The 24111-nt window shown below is 37.1% G+C and overlaps 1 protein-coding gene across 1 annotated transcript in view; it reads left to right on the forward strand.

The window, feature by feature from the left end:
- LOC139758626 (nephrin-like) overlaps positions 1 to 24111 on the forward strand; it is a 270889-nt gene that overhangs the window by 238849 nt on the left and 7929 nt on the right. Inside the window, exons 20-23 of the mRNA XM_071680134.1 lie at positions 20904 to 21017; positions 21123 to 21267; positions 21534 to 21701; positions 23860 to 23975. Coding sequence (XP_071536235.1) covers positions 20904 to 21017; positions 21123 to 21267; positions 21534 to 21701; positions 23860 to 23975 — 543 coding nt within the window. The remainder of the gene's footprint in view (positions 1 to 20903; positions 21018 to 21122; positions 21268 to 21533; positions 21702 to 23859; positions 23976 to 24111) is intronic.

A 24111-nucleotide genomic window follows, 5' to 3' on the forward strand; every position in this document is an offset into this window, starting at 1 on the left:
TGTTGCAGCACATACAGGAGGGCTTATAAATAAATTAGGTTTTCATTATCGTAGTTTTAAGAATATAAAGTATACGCGTTGCCCATTTTTTAGTGATTTTACTTTTGACCACTTTCACTACTGATACATGAAAAGCACATCAGGAGCTCTTGCAGCTGATCACATCTGAAAAATTTGCATATCAGTTTAAGGCAGTTAAGATATATTTATGTGACAAGGACTGAATTAAGGCATGTTTAACTTTATAAATGTTTGACAAAAGTCCTTTGACACACTTGGTCTGAGCTGTGCTGAGTAACCTGTCTTTACAGGCAGAGAGCTTTGTTCCGCATTGACCAAACATGTACCAGGACATTTGACATACCCCAGAACTTGTGTGTAACTGTATATGTTTGAATAACATTAGTTGTGAGATTATCAATTGTAACTGTAAGCTAGTTCTACATTTGCTGCAGTATATGTTTGAATAACAGTAGTTGTAAGATTATCAGTTGTAACTGTATCCTAGTTCTACTTTTGCCACATGGAAAACTTATCAGTTAAGTTATATAAATCCTTTTTAACCCTTTCTGTTCTCCAGTCATAAGGTCTGCAGCTGTCAGTAGTAGGATTACTGCCAGCTGTATGGTTTGTGATAAAAAAATCCCAAAAGGGCTTATATATGTGTGTGTAAATATATACACACACACACACACATTCATATTATACATATATGAAACCATGAAAGCGGAAGTGAGTCACAGTGTGGGGGATTTGGCAAAGCTTCTGTGAACGATGAAGAATGTGTGGAAATAGAGAACCTTACCTCACAGAGTAAAAATGGGTATGTTTGAAGGAATAGTAGTTCAAACAGTATTATATGGTTGCAAGGCATGGGCTATAGATAGGGTTGTATGGAGGAGGATGGATGTGTTGGAAATGAAATGTTTGAGGACAATATGTGGTGTGAGTTGGTATGATCGAGTAAGTAGTGAAAGGGTATGAGAGATCTGTGGTGATAAAAAGAGCGTGGTTCAGAGAGGAGAAGAGGGTGTGTTCAAATGGTTTGGACATATGGAGAAAATGAGAGAGGAAAGGTTGACAAAGAGGGTATATGTGTCAGAGGTGGAGGAAACAAGGAGAAGCAGGAGACCAAATTGGAGATGGAAGGATGGAGTGAAAAAGATTTTGAGTGATCGGGGTCTGAACATACAGGAGGTTGAGAGGTGTGCAAAAACAGAGTGAATTGGAAAAATGTGGTATACCGGGGTCGATATGCTGTTAATGGACTGAACCAAGGCATGTGTCACATCTGGTGTAAACCATGGTAAGGTCTGTGGGGCCTACATGTGGATAAGTAACTGGTTTCGGTGCATTACACATGGCAGCTAGAGACTGTGTGAATGGACATGGCCTTTTTGTCTGTTTTCCTGGCGCTACCTTGCTGTTTCCTGTGGGGTGGGGTGGTGCCGGGAAGGGATTGAAGGCAAGCAAGTATGAATATATACATATGTATATATGTATATGTCTGTGTTTGTGTATGTATATATTGATAAGTATATATAATTGTATGTTCATGTATGGGTGTTTATGTATAAATATGTGTATATGAGTGGATGGGCCATTCTTCGTCTGTTTCCTGGCACTGCCTTGCTAATGCGGTTAATGGTGATCAAGTATAATAAATGAATATAAATAATATTCCAACTGACTTAGCCTGCCAGAACCACGGGTCAAGATTGTAGTAGTGGTCATTTTTTTCTGGTAGGTAGAGTTTAGGGCTGTTGAGGAGTAGGTGTTTGCTGTCTTAAGTGTGGAGGTTCTTGGATATGGAAGAGCCTGTGTTATACTGAATCGATGTTTGTAATGTTGAACAGGCGTGTTACATCCAAAGTGCACATTAGAAAGTGTAACTTATGTTTGTTTGGAGACAGTTATTTCAGATAGGCACATGCCTAGTCGGATGAAAGTCAAGATTGGGTTAAGGAGTGTTAGTTCAGTATGGGGAATGTATGAGTCCAAGTGGTTAAAATGTGAGACTGGAATGTGTATTTCATTTCTGCATGAAGATTGGTGGATGGCCATGAAACAGCTTGACTGGGAGGGGGTTAATCTGTTGCATTAAATTGGGTAACATACATATTGAAGTGGTATTGTATTGAAGGTTTTTTATTTTATAGCAACTGATGAATGTTTTTTGGTTGCTGAGCAGCCACTGATTGTTCCCAGCACTCTTTTTGGAGTGGTTTTTAGTTTTGTCATGTTGGCACATGACATTCCTCTGTTGGTAGGTTTTAGAGAAAAACCCAAAAGATGGTTATAGTTTGGAAGAGTGTGAAAGAGAAAATTTGAAAGTAAATGCGAGTAAAAGCAAGGTGATGAGGTGTAGCAGGGATATGAGACAGGATGGTTTGGCTTACTTTCTTCTCATAATCTTAATTTGGTTGAGACCTCTTTTTAAAAGAAAAAAAATAGAACTTGAAAGTTGTATTCATATTCCTCATTTATCTTTTCTCTTTTGACATGCCCAAGTCTATGGCTGCAGTGCTTTCCCTGTAGCTTAGCAGCTTTATTTTACATATAATACTTGTTGTTCACCATTGGTCTTTCAATGTTGTTCGGATAACCACATTGGTGATTTGTACTCATTATGGGAGTTTTGCATGGTCTGTGAATATTTTCTCAACATCTTTTTCATGTACTTGAAGAGAGATGTGACTTTGTGCCATTTGATAACACACTAGTGCTCTTACACATTAAGTGTATGTATCTTACTGTGGGTCACTGTAGCTCATTTCATTCATGAATACTCAATATTTCTTTTGTAAGTTTAGTATTATCCATAACACATGTATGATTTGAGTCTTTCTGAGAAACCACTGGTTACTTTTAACCCAGTTAAAAGAGGCATACTTCATATGTCTTGCATTCCCCTCCCATTAGATGGAGGGGTCCTCCTCAGTGTTTCTGATTACATAGTATTTTTGCAACCCATTATTGGGGGACCATGTAAAATGCCTTCTGGCACTCCATGAACACAGTCAAGCCACCTGCCTCCTCTGTCATAATAGTCCAGAAGATTCATAATGTATGACCTCTTCTCTCTAAACCCATGCTGCCTCTCAACTGATTTCTTTGTTATTACTTATCTGTTTTCTTCTTTATCATTTCCAGTATTATAATGCAGTTTCCCATTGTCTTTAGTAAAGATAGGCTTGATTAGCTCTCTTCCACTTATCTAGAACTGATACCTCTTCAGTGATGTTCCCAAGTACAGTTTCAAGTGCTTCTTTAAATCTTAAGCACATAAGGTGAAAAATCATCAGGGTTGTGTGTCTTATATAAATCTAGGTCCTTCATGAGCTTGCTTACGTCTTGTCTAAGTCTTGATGATTTTCATGGACTCTTCCTCATTCTGTGTAGGTAAGATTGGCGGTAATATATGTTCTACTGTGAGTGCTTATTAGAACATAGTGTGGCCTCATACATTTTCTCATTGTCAGTAATCCTTCCAATTCCTTCGTTTAGATTATCATTTTATAAATGAACACTTGCCTATAAAATGTTTATGGAACAGTTTGGAATTTTCATTTGTTATGTACACAATTTTTTTTAACTAAATTTCTCTACTCTTTCCTCTTTATTCTACCATACATATTTCTTACTCTTTTTATACCTTCAAATGCTACCTGGCTCCAGACATATCAGAAGCAGGAATAGTAGAGGTTCATAATACATGTAGTTTAGTTGTAATTAGGAGAATAGATACAAAATAATTTGAAAGGACACATGGTGTAAAAAATCAAGGATGAAAGCATGTATTAATTAAGAATATAGTCGCTGTAATATACATTACAGTTTAGTGGGACACATGGCAGATGATAGGTTGGCGAAGTTTTGTCATAGGATGGTTGAAGGTGCAAGAAAAGATTGATGACAAAATAGATGGACAAGAAGTCTGTGAACTGTTGAGATGCAGAGGTATTTCAGATGAGTTTGTGAAGGGAGTCATTTTTTGGTGAGTGCACTTCAAGTATTTTGTGAGATTATTTGTTGGTGTATCACAAGAAGGAAGTTCTACTCTTCTGGGCCTCTGTCTCTTAAGGGGCTTTCATCACTTCAGATGGCAAAAAAAATTACTGCAATAAGAAAATGAGCTGAAAGTCTCTAGAAATAGTTTTAACCTTTCTGTAATATAGATTCATATAATCCCATGAAACTACAGACACTGGTATTCTTGTTTAGATATCTCCTCACTTCTAATTTACACATGTGCTGCACCCCTAACTTCAGATGATTATGGGATTCATTCATTTTTTCGGTGATGTTTCTGTTAGCGGCAGCTGTGCCTTACACAGTGGGGCTCCTGAGCTTTGGAAGGACCTCCATAGTTCGAGTTAGTGTGCAATGTAAAAATGCACACTAATCTCAAGGTGAAGAAAAACGTGGTCCAAATGGAGAACCAGCATTAAGCCCCTGTTTTCAGAAGTAAGTTTCTGTACCTTCAGTTCCCAAAACTTCATTGTTTATGGTATGATTTTGTTATTTTCATTTTATTATGGCTGTCTGTGATATGGATTTTTAATTATCTTTTTATTGTTCTACTTTTCTGGGGTGTTTATTTGCTTGTTAATTCACTGCTTCTTATATGAAAATCTGTTTTTTGCCTAGGAAGCACAATAATTAGAAATAAATATAAAGACATATAGTTTACAATTTTCCATAAGCTTCTATCATGAACAAAGATCCACATCAAGGTTAAGCCATAACTGAAAATGAAAAGGGTTGAAGAAATGGAGAAGTAACAAAAGGATAAATATTTAGGAGGTTTAGGAAGTGGAAAATCCACTATTTAAGAATGGGCAGGTTATAGTTGTCAGGAAAGCCATGAAGGGATATAGATATAGAAGTCCAAAGCAGCCTAGTTAGACAACATACTACCCTGGAGTTGCCAAGAGGCCTCAGAACGATCATGTGACATAATAGCATGCTTAGTATTATGGGTTCAAGTAAACAGCAGCAGCACAAAAGCGGCATACGAGGCATTATGGTATTAATTAACAAAAGAAAACTAACTGTAAACACAAGTCAGTAATAGTAATTGCAAAATGCCACTTATTTATCTATTTTTCAAGTGAATTGGATTAAACTGTCACCATATCATGTAAAGGTTCAATAACCTCCTTAATTTCATAACAATCCTATATTTCTTAGCTTGGTCCATTTATCCATCACTTTCTTGCTACTGAAGTATGTCTTCATATCTTTCATAACACACTTCTTGTTTAGTTCTTTTATCATCTCTCTGATTATTTTGGAAAACTTCTTAATTTCGTTGTAGTTTTATCAGACGGAATCAAATGAATGAAAATTGTAAGCTCTTGTTTCCTTCATACTTCTCATCCAATGTAAGTAATGCATGGCATAGCTAATCTTCTCTTCCTCTTGCTTGTAATTAGATGTTCTCTAGCCAAACTATATATCTCCCCATTTGAAATGCCCAAACTGGTGATCCACGTTTTAATAAATATATATATTTTGGACATGTCCTTACCAGTGTACATGAAGGCAGTTTTAATACTGGCTTGTTACAGATACATCCCTAGGGGTTGAGTACTTTAGTAAAATCCTAAATCACTTCATATTTATTCAATATATCACCTATAAGATGACTGCCACAACTAGGCCTCTTTTCGGTGTGACCCATCTTCACCACTTTGAATATGAACAGACTGAACTTCAGTCTTGTATCTAACTAAATCAAAAGCTTTTCAAGATTTCTCAGTAGGTTGTAACACAACACTCGTTACTACTCTTGAGATTTTAACATGATCCATAAACATATTCAGGTATAATACAAATAAGTCCACTTAATATAGATCAAGAACTACAGCATTGAGGATGATGACATGAACAGAGAATACTGTGTTCAACTTGGGTTGCCCTACTTCAAATAAGACACATAAAATACAAGCCCTTTTCACTTTTCATTACTTCTTCATTCGTTGTGCTACATTTACACTTGAAGACACATACAAAGCTAATGAGCTTTCCCAGTATCTGAGGTGTACAAGGCACATATAGCCAGCCACCAGCTGCATATAAATGTTTGAGATAATTATTGATTTTTGATACTGTTTTTGGTCTAGCATCAATTTTTCATTCTTTTATTTGCAAATAATTTGTTCTGTAATGTCATATACACCAACAGTGAGTTTGTTGAGATGTATACTACTGCTAGTGCTTACATCAATAGATTTATGTTAATCATCTATTTGTGACCCTTTTCGTGAATGCAAATTTTTTCTTATATGTACTTGTTCATGTGTGATCGCTCTACAATACTATTTGCACAAAATATATCTTCAAACATCATAATCATCATAACAGTGTGTTGTTGAGATGCACACTACAGTATTTGAAGATTAACATCATCAGTGTTATATTATTGGCAACTACTTGTGATTGAAACCTTAACTGATAATATGAATGAAAAAAAGAATTATGTGGCAGTTTAGCAAAATACTTGTGTACGTCTAATCTCTTAAAGTATACTGGCCAGATAGCATCAGTAGCATGTTTGAGTCTGTTTGCTGTTGTTGATATCATTAGGATCTCTATCCTTGTCTGTTGAGAATATTTTGCAGTTTTTAGACTATTTAGGAACATTTGGGCTTCAAAGACTTTGTTACTAAGTGAGGCAATCAATATTGGTTGAGATTAACAGAGAAGCCCTTTTTACAGGCAGTTCTTTAATCAATTTATTATTGCACCTACTTTAGTATGATATACAGGTGATAATTACATGGGATTGGGAAGATCATCATTAATAGTAATATGACTCTATAGAATTTTTTTTTTTAATACAGATGCAAAGTACTTAGGTTTGGATGCATCATGATCACTGGATACTCATTAATCAGATTATTACTTATCAATTTTATGATTTTCATACCAGTGGTTTGTGAATACATCATTTTCCTCATATATGCCTTGTCTTACTGAAACTGTTTTCATAATATGTTCATTTAGACTGCCCCATTACATTTTTGAGAGTGGACTGTGACTTCCCCTGACCATAACATTCCTTAAGATAGCTAGAGCTATTTACCTTTGCAATGGTCATTCGTTTTCTAGCACTGGCATTTTTACAAGTAAGGACATTGTATGAATTAACATCATGAATGTCAAACTAATAGCTGTGTTAGTGGTGCCTGTTTTGAAGAAGACTTTGTTGACTATAGTACCAGTCTGAAGCTTAGACAGCAGCTTTTATTAAGGTCTGCATCTAAAACATTTTTGTTTAGCAATATAGTATTGTGGTGTATCATCTTCTCATTGTTATACCTGATCTAACAGCTCTGCAATATTAGTCCATATGCTGTCAAACAAGATACCAGTTGCACAGAAGAGAGAAAAAGGTGCATGACCTGCTACATACTGCTGTGATGGCTTTAACCATTTGTACTTTAAGAAAACTACTTGTGCAGTCTAGAACTAAGACTACACCAAGGCTAGTGTCCATTAATGTATGGGTGGTATAGGAACTTATAAATCCTGTACTTGAACACATAAGTATGCTCCCTTTGAATTCATTAGCTTAAAGTGCTTCATCTCCCCTTCAGACACATGTGGCAAACTCTAAAGTGGTACATACTTCAAATTAAAGCTCTGGTGTAATATAAGCACAAAGGTGATTACACAGAAGCTCAGCATCAGAAAAAATGGGCAATTGTTTGATTTCAAGTTCAACAGATACTAAAACAACCAAGAGAGAGAAGCACTTGTCCTAAACTAACAAAGACCTTGAATCTCAGACATTCATAGACTTCCTAATAACAGCAAATGTATAGAAGGATGAGAATTTTAATGACCAGCAACTACAGACCAACTTCTGACTTACCTGCAATATATAGAATATTTTGAAATGTCTGGTGTTTGTATCACAGAGTGCAAATGATGTTATGATAAAAGTGCTGAACTATTTACTGAGCACTAGATATCAAATATCTTATTGGAATTACTGACACAAAGAAAGCCTTTTGTTTCAGTTTACCTCTCAAGTTTCAGTAATTAACACATTAATCCAGGATATGGGTTACTTTTAAAGCTTTATTTAATCATATTAACAAGGGCCATATATAACCACAGCAGGTATAATATCAACAACCTTACTAATTGGTACATGAGTACCTTTCACTATCATTCTAGGCTGTCCTTATTTTTAGTGATCTCCTAACATCCCAGCATTTCAACTTATGGCACTTCTGTTGTCATACAGGAATCAAGTTGTGCTCATTATCACAATTGATTGTGAATGCAGGAATAACCAAAACTGAATTTCCATTATGTAATAGCTATTCTCAATACAGAATTACTGTACTGTGAGACATCAGACTATTCATAAAGGTTTGTGATGCCCAGAGCAAAAGAGAACATAAAATTTCTGGACTTTTCTGATGATGAACTAAACTTTACTGCTTTTAGTAAAACCATTTCTAGAAAAGAATTTCAAGTAATGGGAATTTTATTTACATTCATTATTATCTTCCTAAACTATTTATTTATTTATTATTTTGCTTTGTCGCTGTCTCCCACGTTAGCGAGGTAGCGCAAGGAAACAGACGAAAGAATGGCCCAACCCACTCACATACACATGTATATACATACACGTCTACACATGCAACTATACATACCTATACATCTCAAGGTATACATATATATACACACACAGACATATACATATATACACATGTACATAATTCATACTGTCTGCCTTTCTTCATTCCCATCGCCACCTCGCCACACATGAAATAACAACCCCCTCCCCCCTCATGTGTGCGAGGTAACGCTAGGAAAAGACAACCACAGCTCCCTTTCCACATCCAGGCCCCACAGAACTTTCTATGGTTTACCCCAGACGCTTCACATGCCCTGGTTCAATCCACTGACAGCACGTCGACCCCGGTATACCACATCGTTCCAATTCACTCTATTCCTTGCACACCTTTCACCCTCCTGCATGTTCAGGCCCCGATCACACAAAATCTTTTTCACTCCATCTTTCCACCTCCAATTTGGTCTCCCTCTTCTCCTCATTCCCTCCACCTCTGACACATATATCCTCTTGGTCAATCTTTCCTTACTCATTCTCTCCATGTGGCCAAACCATTTCAAAACACCCTCTTCTGCTCTTTCAACCACACTCTTTTTATTACCACACATCTCTCTAACCCTATTATTACTTACTCGATCAAACCACCTCACATCACATATTGTCCTCAAACATCTCATTTCCAGCACATCCACCCTCCTCCACACAACTCTATCCATAGCCCACGCCTCACAACCATACAACATTGTTGGAACCACTATTCCTTCAGACATACCCATTTTTGCTTTCCGAGATAATGTTCTCGACTTCCACACATTTTTCAAGGCTCCCAGAATTTTTGCCCCCCTCCCCCACCCTATGATTCACTTCCGCTTCCATGGTTCCATCCACTGCCAAATCCATTCCCAGATATCTAAAACACTTCACTTCCTCCAGTTTTTCTCCATTCAAACTTACCTTCCAGTTGACTTGACCCTCAACCCTACTGTACCTAATAACCTTGCTCTTATTCACATTTACTCTCAACTTTCTTCTTTCACACACTTTACCAAACTCAGTCACCAGCTTCTGCAGTTTCTCATATGAATCAGCCACCAGCACTGTATCATCAGCGAACAACAACTGACACTTCCCAAGCTCTCTCATCCACAACAGACTGCATACTTGCCCCTCTTTCCAAAACTCTTGCATTCACCTCCCTAACAACCACATCCATAAACAAATTAAACAACCATGGAGACATCACACACCCCTGCCGCAAACCTACATTCACTGAGAACCAATCACTTTCCTCTCTTCCTATACGTACACATGCCTTACATCCTCGATATAAACTTTTCACTGCTTCTAACTACCTTACAGTAATCTTCTATCTAATATTACCTTACATTTGGTTTGTGTACTTGGGGCTCTACATCTTAAATAATCTTAAAACCCATCATAATCAAGCAAAAGGAAGCCCATAGGATTTATAACAAGACTTTAATTAGAGGAAACACATTAGCCATCACTTGATATCTAATACCCTGCATTTAATCCATTTTCCATTCCTAGTTTTATTTCCCTTATACATTTCAGTTTCTAACTTTTGCAGTAAACCCTGGAATTCAAGCAGTACTTAGAAACTAGTTTTAGAACCAGTACTCAACTCAATGAGAAAGAAAACTTTTTATGCTATTCTTTGTACAAGATATAGCTTCCATCTTCAGAAGTAAGAATGAACTAACTTGAAATCTGGAAAAACCTCCAAGAAACACTGAATGCTGTAAGGATGTACTGCTGTTTGATTAAAAAGAAATTAGGAACTGTTTCTCATAACCAAGTTAAATATCTCGGCGCGTTTCAACAAAGTGAAGTTAGCAACTAATGTTTACTTTACACAGTTAAATCATAAGCTATATTCTACTACATTATGATAAGATAATGTCATGTGTCAATGTATTCTGGTGTTCATTCTTTTACTGATAACTGAAGAGTTTTGTTTTATATTATACTTATTAATGGTGTAAACAGACTGAAAATCTTTGTTTTTCATTTCTGCAATTTACAGAAATATAAGAAATATACATATGATAATCTACTAATGCTTTTCCTGCATCATGAAATGGAAATGGTCTTTCCTTGTAATTTGCAATCTCATAGCTACTGTCAGAATAAGGTGAACTAAAACTCATGTCTTAATTCATTCCCTTGTCTCGTAGCTAAATCATAATAATTTTGCATCGGTATAAATGAACTTCATGTGTTATAAGTCATACAGAGAATTAGAATTACTAATAAGGTAGCCTGGCTGCTTGTCTTAAACTTGGTTGCATCAAATATGCTCAAATTATTGTGCTCATAAACTTACCCTCATTTATAGGAATGTACGTGTATAATCTATAGAATAAATTCTTTTGATGTATTACAGATTTTCAGTGATCCTGGTGGGGTTTACTTACAGTATGCATCAAAAGAAATGAGTACTAAAAGTCTAAGAAACTGGAGGTACAGTTTTTGTATGCTGACATAATTCAGTATTATCATCTTATACAATAATCATATGATTTCCATCAAATATTTTTTGCTGTGCTTTCTAGTACATTAACAGTTTGAAAATAATTCAAAGATATATTCACACTAATTCCTTGTGATAAAGATTCTGTAACTGTTCAAGTAACACAGGGTTAGTCCATCTTTTGATGATATCAGCAATATTCGATGGTTGTATATTCCGCAATACTGAAAATATCAGGTACCTCATCTTTTATCAATGTTTCAGATACCTGTGATGGTGAATTCAGTATTAGGTGAAGCAAGCAGTCATTATTATGTTTTACATAATAGAGCTTGGTATCATAAGTGACCTTTAAGCTGCATCTGTCATCACCTGACAATCCATCTTCACATAATGATTTAAATTTTTTTGCCCATTTAGATAGCTAGCCAACTTATCATACCATTAGTAGCTGATAGAAGTTTCTTCCATCACCAGGAGTGTGCACAAAATTATCATGCTCTCCTCTGTTCCCAAACAATACCTATCATTATATGTGCACAGCAATATCTTGTAAGATGTGCTGGCATTGTAATCCCATAAAAAATACATAAGACTAATGGATGACATAACTTAAGATGAATGCTTAAAATGTATGTCGGTGAAGAAAGTGAAGAAAAATATAATACATGTGAGAAAATATGTGGCCTAAAGAGTGATTATGTAAGGGATTACATAAGGAAAAGGGAAGCCATCCCCACTACTTTCTGCTTGGCCTTTTTGTTCACTTAGAAGACATTACATGATTGCACTTAATTTTCTCTCTATGCAATTATGGGGTGATGGAGGACTTTGAAGACAGATGACTGGTAAAACTTAAGAGTACTCTCCCTACAACTTCCTTGCCACAGTTCAATCACCGCTACTTTTCATCATAGTGTGCACAATGATATTTATTCATATATTTATGATATTCACCATCAAAGCTGTACCTGTGCTGTATTCTACTTACTACCATACTTTCTTACACTGTCATTCTTTATGTAATCAACCCACCTCACACCACATACTACTGTCAGGCATTTAATTTTCTGTTCTTTTGAATTCAGGGATTCACTTCATTCAACACTCAAAACTAACATACTTTCAAATATCCCAAATTTTTCCTAGGAGACACTGACCTCTCCTTCCATATGCTCCATGATGCCCCCAAGACCTGAGCCCCTTTCTCATCCTCTGACTCAATTTAGCCTTCAAGGTTTCATTAAATGCAAAGTCCACTCCCAGGTATCTAAGCATCTAATCACCTTCCTTTTTTCACATTCACTCTCAACTTTCTCCTTTCACATATTCTCCCAACCTCTGTTACCAGCTTGAAGAGTTTTCCTCTTGAGCCTGCCATCAGAACAGCAAATGGTTCACTTCCCATGTCCCCCAATCATCACGATTCCATAAAGCTGCTCCTCACACAACCACCCTTTCATTCATCTCCTTCATCACCTTGTAAACAAATAGGGTAGAGGCATCAGTCATTTGTATTTTCATTTATCTATTATTCTTGATTGCCGTTTCCTTCATCAGCAAGGTAGACTAGCCACTCACATACTTACATATAAATATACATAAGTGCCCATACATGCACATATACATACACATACATGTCATAATATGCATAACGTATATATACACATACACAGACAAGTACATATTCATACTTCCTTGCCTTTAACCATCCCTAGCACCACCACACCAGGAAAACAAAAAAAAAAAGGCCACATTTTGTTTACACTCAGTCTCTAGTTGTCATGTGTAATGCACCGAAACCACAGCTCTCTATCCAGGCCCCACAAACCTTTTCATGGTTTACCTCAGACATTTCACGTCCTGGTCCAGTCCACTGACAGCAGGTTGACCCTGGTATACCACATCGTTCCAATTCACTCTATTCCTTGCATGCCTTTCACTCTCTTGTGTGTTTAGTCACTGAAAATCTTTTTCAACTCCATCCTTCCACCTCCAATTTGTATGACTGAAAAATCTATACAGAGGAGAATTTTCAATGCTTAAAGAGGACTTCCAGTTCCTTAATGTGTAACATGGGTTTTCTATGACAAATTATGTTATAGTGAAATCAAATACACTTGTCTAGTGCTTGGAATGTAGAGCCATCTAAGGAGACTTTAAGAAAGTCGTTTGGGTTTCAGAAACAAGTGGCAAGAATAAGGATTTAGAGGCATTGAAATTAATTAGAATGCATCTACTTCACAACTCTCACCTTTCCTTTGACAGTTCTGTAATTCCAACTCTCTACATACTTGGTATTACTGTAACAACCACTCTTTCTTGGAAACGACACATTACAGGAATAGCTAAGTCTGCCTCTACGAAACTGGGTGTCCTTTTTAGATGTTGAAACTTCTCTACTGAACATCTGCTCTGTTTATACATCCTGTATCCTTTTATTCGTCTTTGTTTGGAGTACTGCTCTCACATTTTGGGTGGTTCTAGCTCTGTATGCTTACTTGACAGAGTAAAGTCAAAAGCAATCAGACTTATATACTGTCCCAGGCTAAATTCCAAACTTGACCCCCTTGCCCTATGCCACAATGATGGTTCACTTTCCCTTTTCTATAGGTATTACTTTGGTTTCTGCTCCCAAGAGCAGCTGCTTATGTGCCCCAACCAATAGCTAGACCACGCAATACTCAGAAAGCTGCTGCATTGCATGATTATTGTGTGGCCATGAGTAACTCAAGGATGGGCCATTTTGATACCTGCTTCTTTCCCTACACATTGAAGCTCTGAAAGTCTCTTCCTTCATACGTTTTTCCCAATAACTATGACTGAACACATTTCAAAAGACAGGTCTTTCACATGCTCCAAACTTCATAAACACTTTTCCTTGTCTTTTCATTTTCCCTTTCATAATTCTCTCTACATTTCAATTAAGGCTGGTCCTTGATGTGGACTTTTGTCCATGACTGGAGCCTTCAACATTAAAAAAAAATCTAAGTATACAGGGATTATTGTGATGAGACAAAACACACTGAGAAAGAGATAACAAAGTAATCTTGAAATAAAATGAGGATTATGGTGCTGAATAATCAAAATACGAATGAATTTGGTTATATGCTGAAAAAAGAAAACAATAAAAAGGTGGAAAAAGGTAACAGACATAAGTATCCTGAAGGGATATTGTTGTCGATAATGAAAGAGGGAGAGGTAGCTTCACTTATAATTACAAAGCTAGACTGGCCGGAGAGGAAAACCAAACGGTGGGGAGCTTGGAGATCATATCCTGATCCCAAACCTTATCAAAAGCTCTTGATATATCAAGAGCTACAACACTGTTTTCTGTTTTCCTAAAGCCTCTCAAAGAGGGTAATCAGACATCATTTATCTAAGGAAGGATATCACTAGTGTGTTTCACCTTGAATAAGCCTTCCAGATAATGAGCAGTGAAGAAAGATTCACAGTGTTTCAAATTAAAGACAATTAGGAGGGGCCATCTCTCTTTCAGATAGGCCATACCAAGTCATGTTTCCAAGAAAAAAAGTGGTTTTATGAAACGAGCAAAACCGACAAGTAAGCCTCAAGGAAAGTTCAGAAGCACATTCCGTCAAAACAGGAAGGGGGATGTCATCTAATTCATATGCCTTGCTTACTTACGTCCGAAGAAAAATGCTTTTGGACTATACAGAATGATGTTATAGAGATGGCATAGCATTAATAACATTTCCTCTCATGCATAACATATTTGCAATGTTTTCAAGCTGGTCCAGTGTGCCATATCCTTTGCATAAATGGCCTCATGAACTGCAACCAAGGATTGGAAAAACAGAGAATGTCTATGAGTAATAATAACTTAACGCTATCACTCAGCACAGGTGCAAGAATTGCCCTAGGCAAACAAACAGTCTTACCATGCAAAATAAAAATAAGATCTACTGTATTTTCATCCAGTTAACACTGCTAAAGTGGCAGGAGCAACCAGAGGAAGAACAGAATAAAAAGGAATACACAAGTGTCTGGTTGGATGAACCATCCAGAGGCAAGTTTGTAGCACAGCACAAAAGATCAGGGATGAATCCAAGATCCTTGTTAGAAAATGAATATTTAACCAACCACTGCTCAGTGTATATGCATAACTGTTGATATTATTTAGTGTTCATGTGCTGCTCTATATAATGTATACATACACAAGTAGCAAATGCAATTTATTTAGAATAACAAGGGAATATGAATTTCATTTAGTAGATGCAGTGATGGACCATCATCCATACCAACAAACATGGCAGACAACATAAATCATATTACTAAAATGGTTTTGCAGTGCCATACTTTAGCTTTATTAACCCTTTAAGTGCTGGTCAAGTGTAAGAGAAGTATCTCCCTGAGAAGGGCAAAAGTCACCAAAATTTTGAATATTACAAAGTAAAATATCATGAGCCATTTAACATCCTTGCCATTAAATCCAATGCATTAAATAATTCAAACATTGGTATGATGCTGGGCATCTGAATCTTGAATGCCAACACTGTTTAAATAAAGTGTGTACTCAGCAACCCAGCAGGATCCGGCCCTTTTTGGAGCACACATCTTTCCTCATTTGTGATCTATGGGTAACTATTCCCAAAGTTCTTATGCACTATCACATTGTGGCACAGTATGGAGTCTCAGATGGTTCAATATGTATTGCTTCCAATCGCCCAATACATTTAGGATGAAACAATGATTAAGTGTTAAGAGATGGAGCCAGGTTTAAGCACTACGTCTACAATGTACAAGAAAGTTTTCATTTTGAAAAAGCTTCTATAATGTTATGTAGACAGCAGCAACAACAACAGGGAAACAGATCTGAAGACTACTTAATATTCTAAATAAGATTATAATGGTTACTTTGCATATCACCACCAAATGACTAACACCACGATGACTGACTTTGCAAGTGTATCTGAAACTTATTTACCTTTCCTGCCCCAGGACTCAATTCTATGGGGCTCCTGCAGCACTCAAGGAGCTAGTCACGTCCACTGGCCTGGGTCATAGGTCAAGAAGCATGGCGATGCTGTATGTCAGTCTTTCTGGGATGAGTGTAGGGCAGTTGAGGGTAGTGTAATGCCTCCACTGTGGAAGTTGCTTCTTCAGTACATAGGATCCTGCGACCTGTTGAATGAACATTTGTAGTACTAACAAGATGGGTGATATGCAGAGCACAGATGAAGGCCTAACTCTACTAATCTGGGGAGTGTAGTATAGATGGGTGTACCTTTGGTGGAATGAAGTCCAATACTGGGTTGGGGAGGCATATTAAACATTTAATGTCTCTAGTATTTACAGTGTGAATATGTTTTGTTAATGTGATGTTTATAGGGGCTTAGGGATCTACAAGTATAGGTTGCTGAAGTGTGAGGTAGGGACAAGCTTTTTATCTCAGCATGCACATTGGTGGATGGTTATAGAATAATTTGGGTAGAAGTTAATATTGCTTTTGCATGGAACTGAGTGTTGAGCATATGGAAGTGAGCCTGTATTGGAAGTACATTTGTTTTTCTTTGCAGGTGTTGAATGTTTGTTAGTTTATCTTGATATGTGTGTGTTGGAGTAACAGTTATGCTTTCTAAACATCCAAATATGAAAATCAAATACAATCACATCTCACTAAAAAGGTATTTACCCATTTGGTATGGGACCCAGCTTTCATTGGTTTACCAGTTCCATGCAGGACTCAACTACTGTCGTCTTAAACTTTTCACTTTCGAAAGTGCACCAGTGAGGTTGCTAGTAACCATAAATTGCAAAGGACCAGTTGAAAAATAAAATGACCTGTCATAATTAACACATCTATCTCTTGCACCGTCACTTAGGTTTCACAATTTACTTACAGCTTGTGATGTAAATAAGTATTACCAATGCACTAGATCAATAGATGATACATAAAGTATAGGAAAGGGTAAAATTAATCTGCTGTAAGTGTCCAGTGTTGAAAGTGACCCTGAAACAGGACATGGGACATCCAGTGATTCACTGCACAGATAAGTCTGCCCATCTTATGTCACCTGATACTGGTCATATGGTAAGATGGTTTCATTTTTTTTTTTTGCATTCTTTGGTTGTTTAGGTTTTATAATCTTGATATTGTACTCAAGTAACATGGGCCACTATGGGCATTTAAAAATGCCAATTTGTTTATCAGTTGTCAGGATGAAAACATCATATAAGTAGCATTTAGGTTTGTCTGTTTCTTTTTTCATTACTTTATATATGCTAAGGTGTATTTTACAATTCTAAAAGATTAATTTGCGAAGAACTGAATTTTACATGTTTTGCCTCCCATTCACTGGAGATGGGATTGGAAGTACACATGGATGACATAATTATCTAAATGAACTTCTTGGGCTCCCACATCTGTAAATTCTGTTTTGCACTTCTTTATATCTTTTTTTTTTTTTTTTTGTCGCTGTCTCCCGCGTTTGCGAGGTAGCGCAAGGAAACAGACGAAAGAAATGGCCCAACCCACCCCCATACACATGTATATACATACGTCCACACACGCAAATATACGTACCTACACAGCTTTCCATGGTTTACCCCAGACGCTTCACATGCCTTGATTCAATCCACTGACAGCACGTCAACCCCGGTATACCACATCGCTCCAATTCACTCTATTCCTTGCCCTCCTTTCATCCTCCTGCATGTTCAGGCCCCGATCACACAAAATCTTTTTCACTCCATCTTTCCACCTCCAATTTGGTCTCCCTCTTCTCCTCGTTCCCTCCACCTCCGACACATATATCCTCTTGGTCAATCTTTCCTCACTCATTCTCTCCATGTGACCAAACCATTTCAAAACACCCTCTTCTGCTCTCTCAACCACGCTCTTTTTATTTCCACACATCTCTCTTACCCTTACGTTACTTACTCGATCAAACCACCTCACACCACACATTGTCCTCAAACATCTCATTTCCAGCACATCCATCCTCCTGCGCACAACTCTATCCATAGTCCACGCCTCGCAACCATACAACATTGTTGGAACCACTATTCCTTCAAACATACCCATTTTTGCTTTCCGAGATAATGTTCTCGACTTCCACACATTCTTCAAGGCTCCCAGAATTTTCACCCCCTCCCCCACCCTATGATCCACTTCCGCTTCCATGGTTCCATCCGCTGCCAGATCCACTCCCAGATATCTAAAACACTTCACTTCCTCCAGTTTTTCTCCATTCAAACTCACCTCCCAATTGACTTTATACCTAACAGCAATATTTTCATAATATTCTTTCATAGGTTACCAATTTCAGCTTTATGTGAATATACAACAATGTCATGGATGTGATAATTTACAGAGATTGCCTTCACATACTTTATCTTCCTGACCCAAGATTCCCTTCCATTGAGCTCCTGAAGAGCTAAGGAATCTAGCCTAACCCCTTGGCATAGCCACAGGTCAAGAAGTGCAATGATGTTTTATGTATCTTTGTGAAGTGAGTGCAGACAACTGAGGAATAAGTGTTCAATGTCTCTAAACTGGAAGTTGCACCTTAGGCATGAGGAGTCATATGTAGAACTGATATTTGTAATACAGATATGTTACGAAGTAGCACAATACAAATACCAATAATGTTTATGATGAATAAGTTCAAATATGGTCTGTAAGGTACTAGAAAAGATATGTCAGAAACTAAAAAGATGACTTCTTACTGATGAGAAATTACCCAAATGAGAGACATTAACGTATCACAGAAAGGATGTCGTGTGTAACAAACCTTTATGAGAATGTAAGATATGTTTTATACAAAAGATAGGACTGGGAGGATTGTTTGTATCTGAACTACCAAAAAGCATTTCACACTGTGTCACATGGGATGTTGATTAAGAAGACTGATCACCAGGCAGGACTGGGGGCGGGGCAACTCCTTCGATGTATGAAAGATTATCACGGGTGATCACCAGGCAGGACTAAGGGGGGGAACTATTTCGATGTATGAAAGATTATCACGGGAAAGAAAAAAAGGATGCACATCACAGGATCCATCTTGAAATGAGTGGAGTTTACCAATGGAATACTACAGGGTTCTGTTCTGAGACTGTCACTCTTCTTGATCTTTGTGAACAGCATGCCAGAAGGTAATGGACTCCTATCCAAATATGTATGCAGATGATCCAAAGGTCATGAGTGTGATACATGGATGATAAAATTCTACTTGAGTAACTTTCAAGTAATGAGGATGAGACAGACTCAAAGAAAGCCTCAATACGAATATTATCTAGCCTGAAATAAGCTGTAGGAATCCCTATGTGAAACGGGTGGGAGATAACCTCATCCCTAAGCTATCACCAGTCCTTTATTATGAGAACAATAAAGGAGACATACTGTCTGTTGGCACTTACATGGATAAGGAAATACTCAGCATGCTGTTCAAATGCTCCATAAAGCCTAAACTAGAATATGCTTCTCAACTTCAGTCAATGCACCTAAAGAAGTAATGTGCTCATAAAGAAGTTTCAGAGGAGGGCAAAAAAAATGGTACCAGAATTAAAAGAACAAGAGTTACAAGGAATGGCTAAAGGCCTTATACATGCCCTCCACGGAAAAGGGAAGAGTGAGGGATGACCTGGTCACAACCCTTAAATTGTAAACCAGGCAGATGAAATTGATAGTGAACAGTTTCATGAAAGACTGAAATAAAACAAGCAGAAGACAAAATATGAAATTTAGCAGGTAACATAAAAAAGTGGTAACGAGGTGCTTCCAAAACATAAGAAAGATGGATTAAACTGAACGAGTACATGGTAAGTGTGGAAAGCATGCAAAAGATTAGAAGATTGGGTGATAGTAGAGGCTGATTATTCAATATTACCTTCCTACATCAGGAGAGAGTGTTCAAGAGTTGGGGCCCCTTAACCCTCCCACACAGTACGAATAGGTAATAAAATATACATCTTTAGCTCATGTCCGGTGTGATAAAATGAACATGGGCTCCACATGAATGTAAAAGCTTCTAATCTTTTCACTTGAAATATAAACTGATGTCAAGTAAATCTAACATAATTCATACCTCCACCACTCACAGAACAATCATCAACAGACATTGAAAAATCACACGTAGTGGAGTCTTTAATCAAATGTAATATTAATACAGTGACAAAACCCCAAATGCAGAGTATATTTCATACCATACATAATTATTTATTTATTCATTCATTATACTTGATCGCCATTTCTCACATCAGCGAGGTAGCACCAGGAAACAGACAAAGAATGGCCTATCAACTCATATACACATATATGTACATAGACACCCATACACACACATATACATACATATACATATCAACATATACATACATATACATATGCATACACAGACATATACGTACATACATATGTACATATTCATTCTTGCTTGCCTTCATCCATTACCGGTGCTACCCTACCCCACAGGAAACAGCTGGTGCTTTAGTTAACAACATTTCAAACCAGATCAATCATCAAGTTACCCTCAGTCTTTATCATCTAGCCTTTGTTTTGGTATTTCAATGCTCATTTTCTCTAACTTGTTCTTTTTCCTCTACAATATGCATGGGTCTGACTGTCAGCAAAATCTTATTTAGCCTCAATATTCAAATTAATGACATAAGTGAAATAGTTAGGCTCCCAACAACATGAATTGTTCCATTTACTTTTATTCAGTGTACAGTGCAAGATAATGTTTTTACTTTTTTTTTATTGGAACACATTCAACTGAAGTAGTAGTCTCCATTAACATTTTTTACCTTTATTTCCTGCCTGATCATCGTACATGGGCATTTCAACTGTAGATCACAACTGTATCCTCTACTGATGTGGTTGTTATGTGGTTGAAAAATCTCTTTGGAGCAGAACCTACTGGCTTCACTATACGATATCTACCTACTGGTGATCACAACTATGAAGTAAGTATCAAATGTTGCTCTTGCTTCTCTCCAACTGAAATAACTATTGTTTTCAATGTGTAACTAGAATAATCAGGTTTTTCAATTAAATGTCTTTGTCTCTAGTTTGTAGATGTCCCTGGCAGTAACTCAACAACTTCTGTGATCAAGGGACTGGTACCTGGTGCTCAGTATTCCTTCTCCATCTTGGCATACAATGACCATGGTTACTCAGACTACAGCTCACCCTCCACCATGGTCACTATGCTTGGTAAGTGTCCCAGTTTCTGCCTCATCACCTCTGTTTCCAATAGCCAAGCAGGTGTAATGGGATTTATATCACTTAATGTGTTGTTGAAACAATGGTTTATGGAGTTACTTTTTGGAATTTGTATACTCTTATCTGCATTCCACTGTGCTGTAGTACCTTAACTATGTTCTCCATACTATTTAATGTGGTATATTAAACATGAAAATAAGCTGCAGTAGTATGAACAATGCTGAACTTTATCACAATGCTCCTCTATATCTTCTCAGGCATGGTAGAGGAGGTAGCAAGCAGTAGCAGCGTGAACAATAACCAACCTCGAGTACCACGCCTCATCCTGCTTCTCATCTCTCTCACGGGAACCGCTCTTCTGGTCCTTAATATTTCAATAATTGTTTGTTTTTTAAGACGTCGTGCCATGAAAAGAAATATGTCAGGTAATCCAGAACCGCTTTACAAAAATGGAGCAATATTAAATGATATTCAAGTTTATTTATCCTTTAAAATGTCAAACAATATTTCAAAACCAACATGCCTCAGTTATCAATTGAAGCACCTTCTGTGAGAAACTTAACAGTTAATCATGCCAAAAAGGAAGTTGTTCTCCCTCTTCTTAATAACGATTCCTGATGTTAGAAAGTCATGATTACAAAAGTTCTCCCTTTTGCTGATGTTAGATCTTTTTCGCCATTGCACAACTTAATGAATACCTTGTCTTCTGGCTTTTTTTGTTTGTTTTTCATTGTCCCAGAAATATGACTATATGATATTTCTCAGCTACACTGTTCCTGCTTTCTATGCCATGCTTATCTTATTAGATGAAATAGCACATGACTATTCATACAGGAGAAAAGCCATGAATGCTCACAATCCCAAAAAGTCTTACCCCAGAAGATTGATCTACTGAGGTACATGGGTACTCATACAGGAAAGAAGCCATTTGAAGATTTACAATGCCAAAAGGCCTTTTCCCTGAAGATTCATTTGCTGCAGCACATAAGTATTCACACAGGGGAGAATCCTCATAAATGTCCATGGTGTCAAAAATCCTTCTCCCTGAGGAGTACTTTAATGAACCACATGACCATTTATACAGGAGAGAAACCATGTGAATGTTCACTGCTAAACAAGCTTCTCCCAGAGGGCTCATTTAATTCAGCACACAAATATTCACACTGGAGAGATGCCATCTGAATGTTTACAAAGCCAAAAGACCTTCTCCTAAAGGAGTTTGTTGTTAAATCACATAAATGGTCATTTGATAGAGAAGCCACAGTAATGGCCTCATTGCCAAAAACCTTCCAGGGAGGTAATTTAGATCACACAATTACTCATACTGGAAAGAAACCATATTGATGTACACAACAGAATTCTCCTATTGGAGTAATTTATTGCAGCACATGACTGTTCATACAGGTGAGAGACCATACGAATGTTCCCACACATACATTCATTTTAGAGAGAAGCTATAGTAATGGTCAAATTATCTAATACTTTCCTCATTTGTGATTTAGATCACACAATTATTCATACAGGAAAAAAACCATATAAATTTACACAGTATCGAAAAACATTCTCCTACTGAATATAGGTGAAGTAATTTATTGCAGCACATGACTGTTCAAACAGGTAAAAGCCATATGAATGTTCCCAATGTCCAATGACCTTTAACTACAGGAGGTATGTAGAAGCCATAGTAACGGCCTCATTGCCAAAAACCTTCCAGGGAGGTAATTTAGATCACACAATTACTCATACTGGAAAGAAACCATATTGATGTACGCAACAGAATTCTCCTATTGGAGTAATTTATTGCAGCACATGACTGTTCATACAGGTGAGAGACCATACGAATGTTCCCACACATACATTCATTTTAGAGAGAAGCTATAGTAATGGTCAAATTATCTAATACTTTCCTCATTTGTGATTTAGATCACACAATTATTCATACAGGAAAAAAACCATATAAATTTACACAGTATCGAAAAACATTCTCCTACTGAATATAGGTGAAGTAATTTATTGCAGCACATGACTGTTCAAACAGGTAAAAGCCATATGAATGTTCCCAATGTCCAATGACCTTTAACTACAGGAGGTATGTAGAGAAGTATATCAGTAATTAAAGAGGGAAGAACCTAAAGGAATGGTCACATTACCAAGAGACTTTTAGCCATTAGATCCAAGCCCAGTGTATGAAAATTCAAATGGGTAAGAAGCCATTCATATTGCCAATGACCACTGCTCTGTGACAGCTTGTATGCTGACCAGCTAGGAGACTGCAGTAATTTTAAAATAATTATCAGAAAAGATCTGACGACTTTTCATTTTCAGGAAAGTTATATGTAAATGGAGGAATGCCTTGCTTAACTCTTAATGGTAGAGAGGACTTTAATATGATTAATGCCCAATTTCAGACATTTATGCTTCTGAAGGATGGAAAACACAAATCTAACTGTCCTAAAAACAAGACATGGACACAGATTTCATATTTGATTTACTTAGTAAGAGGAAAGGTGATAGTTCAAAGGTTGATCTTCATATCATTAACATGTAATTTAGATCCACACTAATGTTCTTATATTATTATAGCTTCTTCAAGCAAGACATCTGCCCTAGAGATCTACACCCCAACCTCTGGAGCTGGTACCCAAGGAGATGAGTTACCACTTACGTCCATAAATGATTTCCCTCCCCCAGAGTATCAGGTGACACCCCTTACATGTACCAGTATTTACTTTATTGTAATGTGAAGAACTGTTTACTGTGTTTTTAGTGCTTCTTTCAATGTTGGAGGGACATATAGTGTAATTCTTCTGTCCATGTCTCTCTCCATATATAAAA

The sequence above is a fragment of the Panulirus ornatus genome, chromosome 31 (assembly GCF_036320965.1).
Source record: "Panulirus ornatus isolate Po-2019 chromosome 31, ASM3632096v1, whole genome shotgun sequence".
NCBI lineage: Eukaryota > Metazoa > Arthropoda > Malacostraca > Decapoda > Palinuridae > Panulirus > Panulirus ornatus.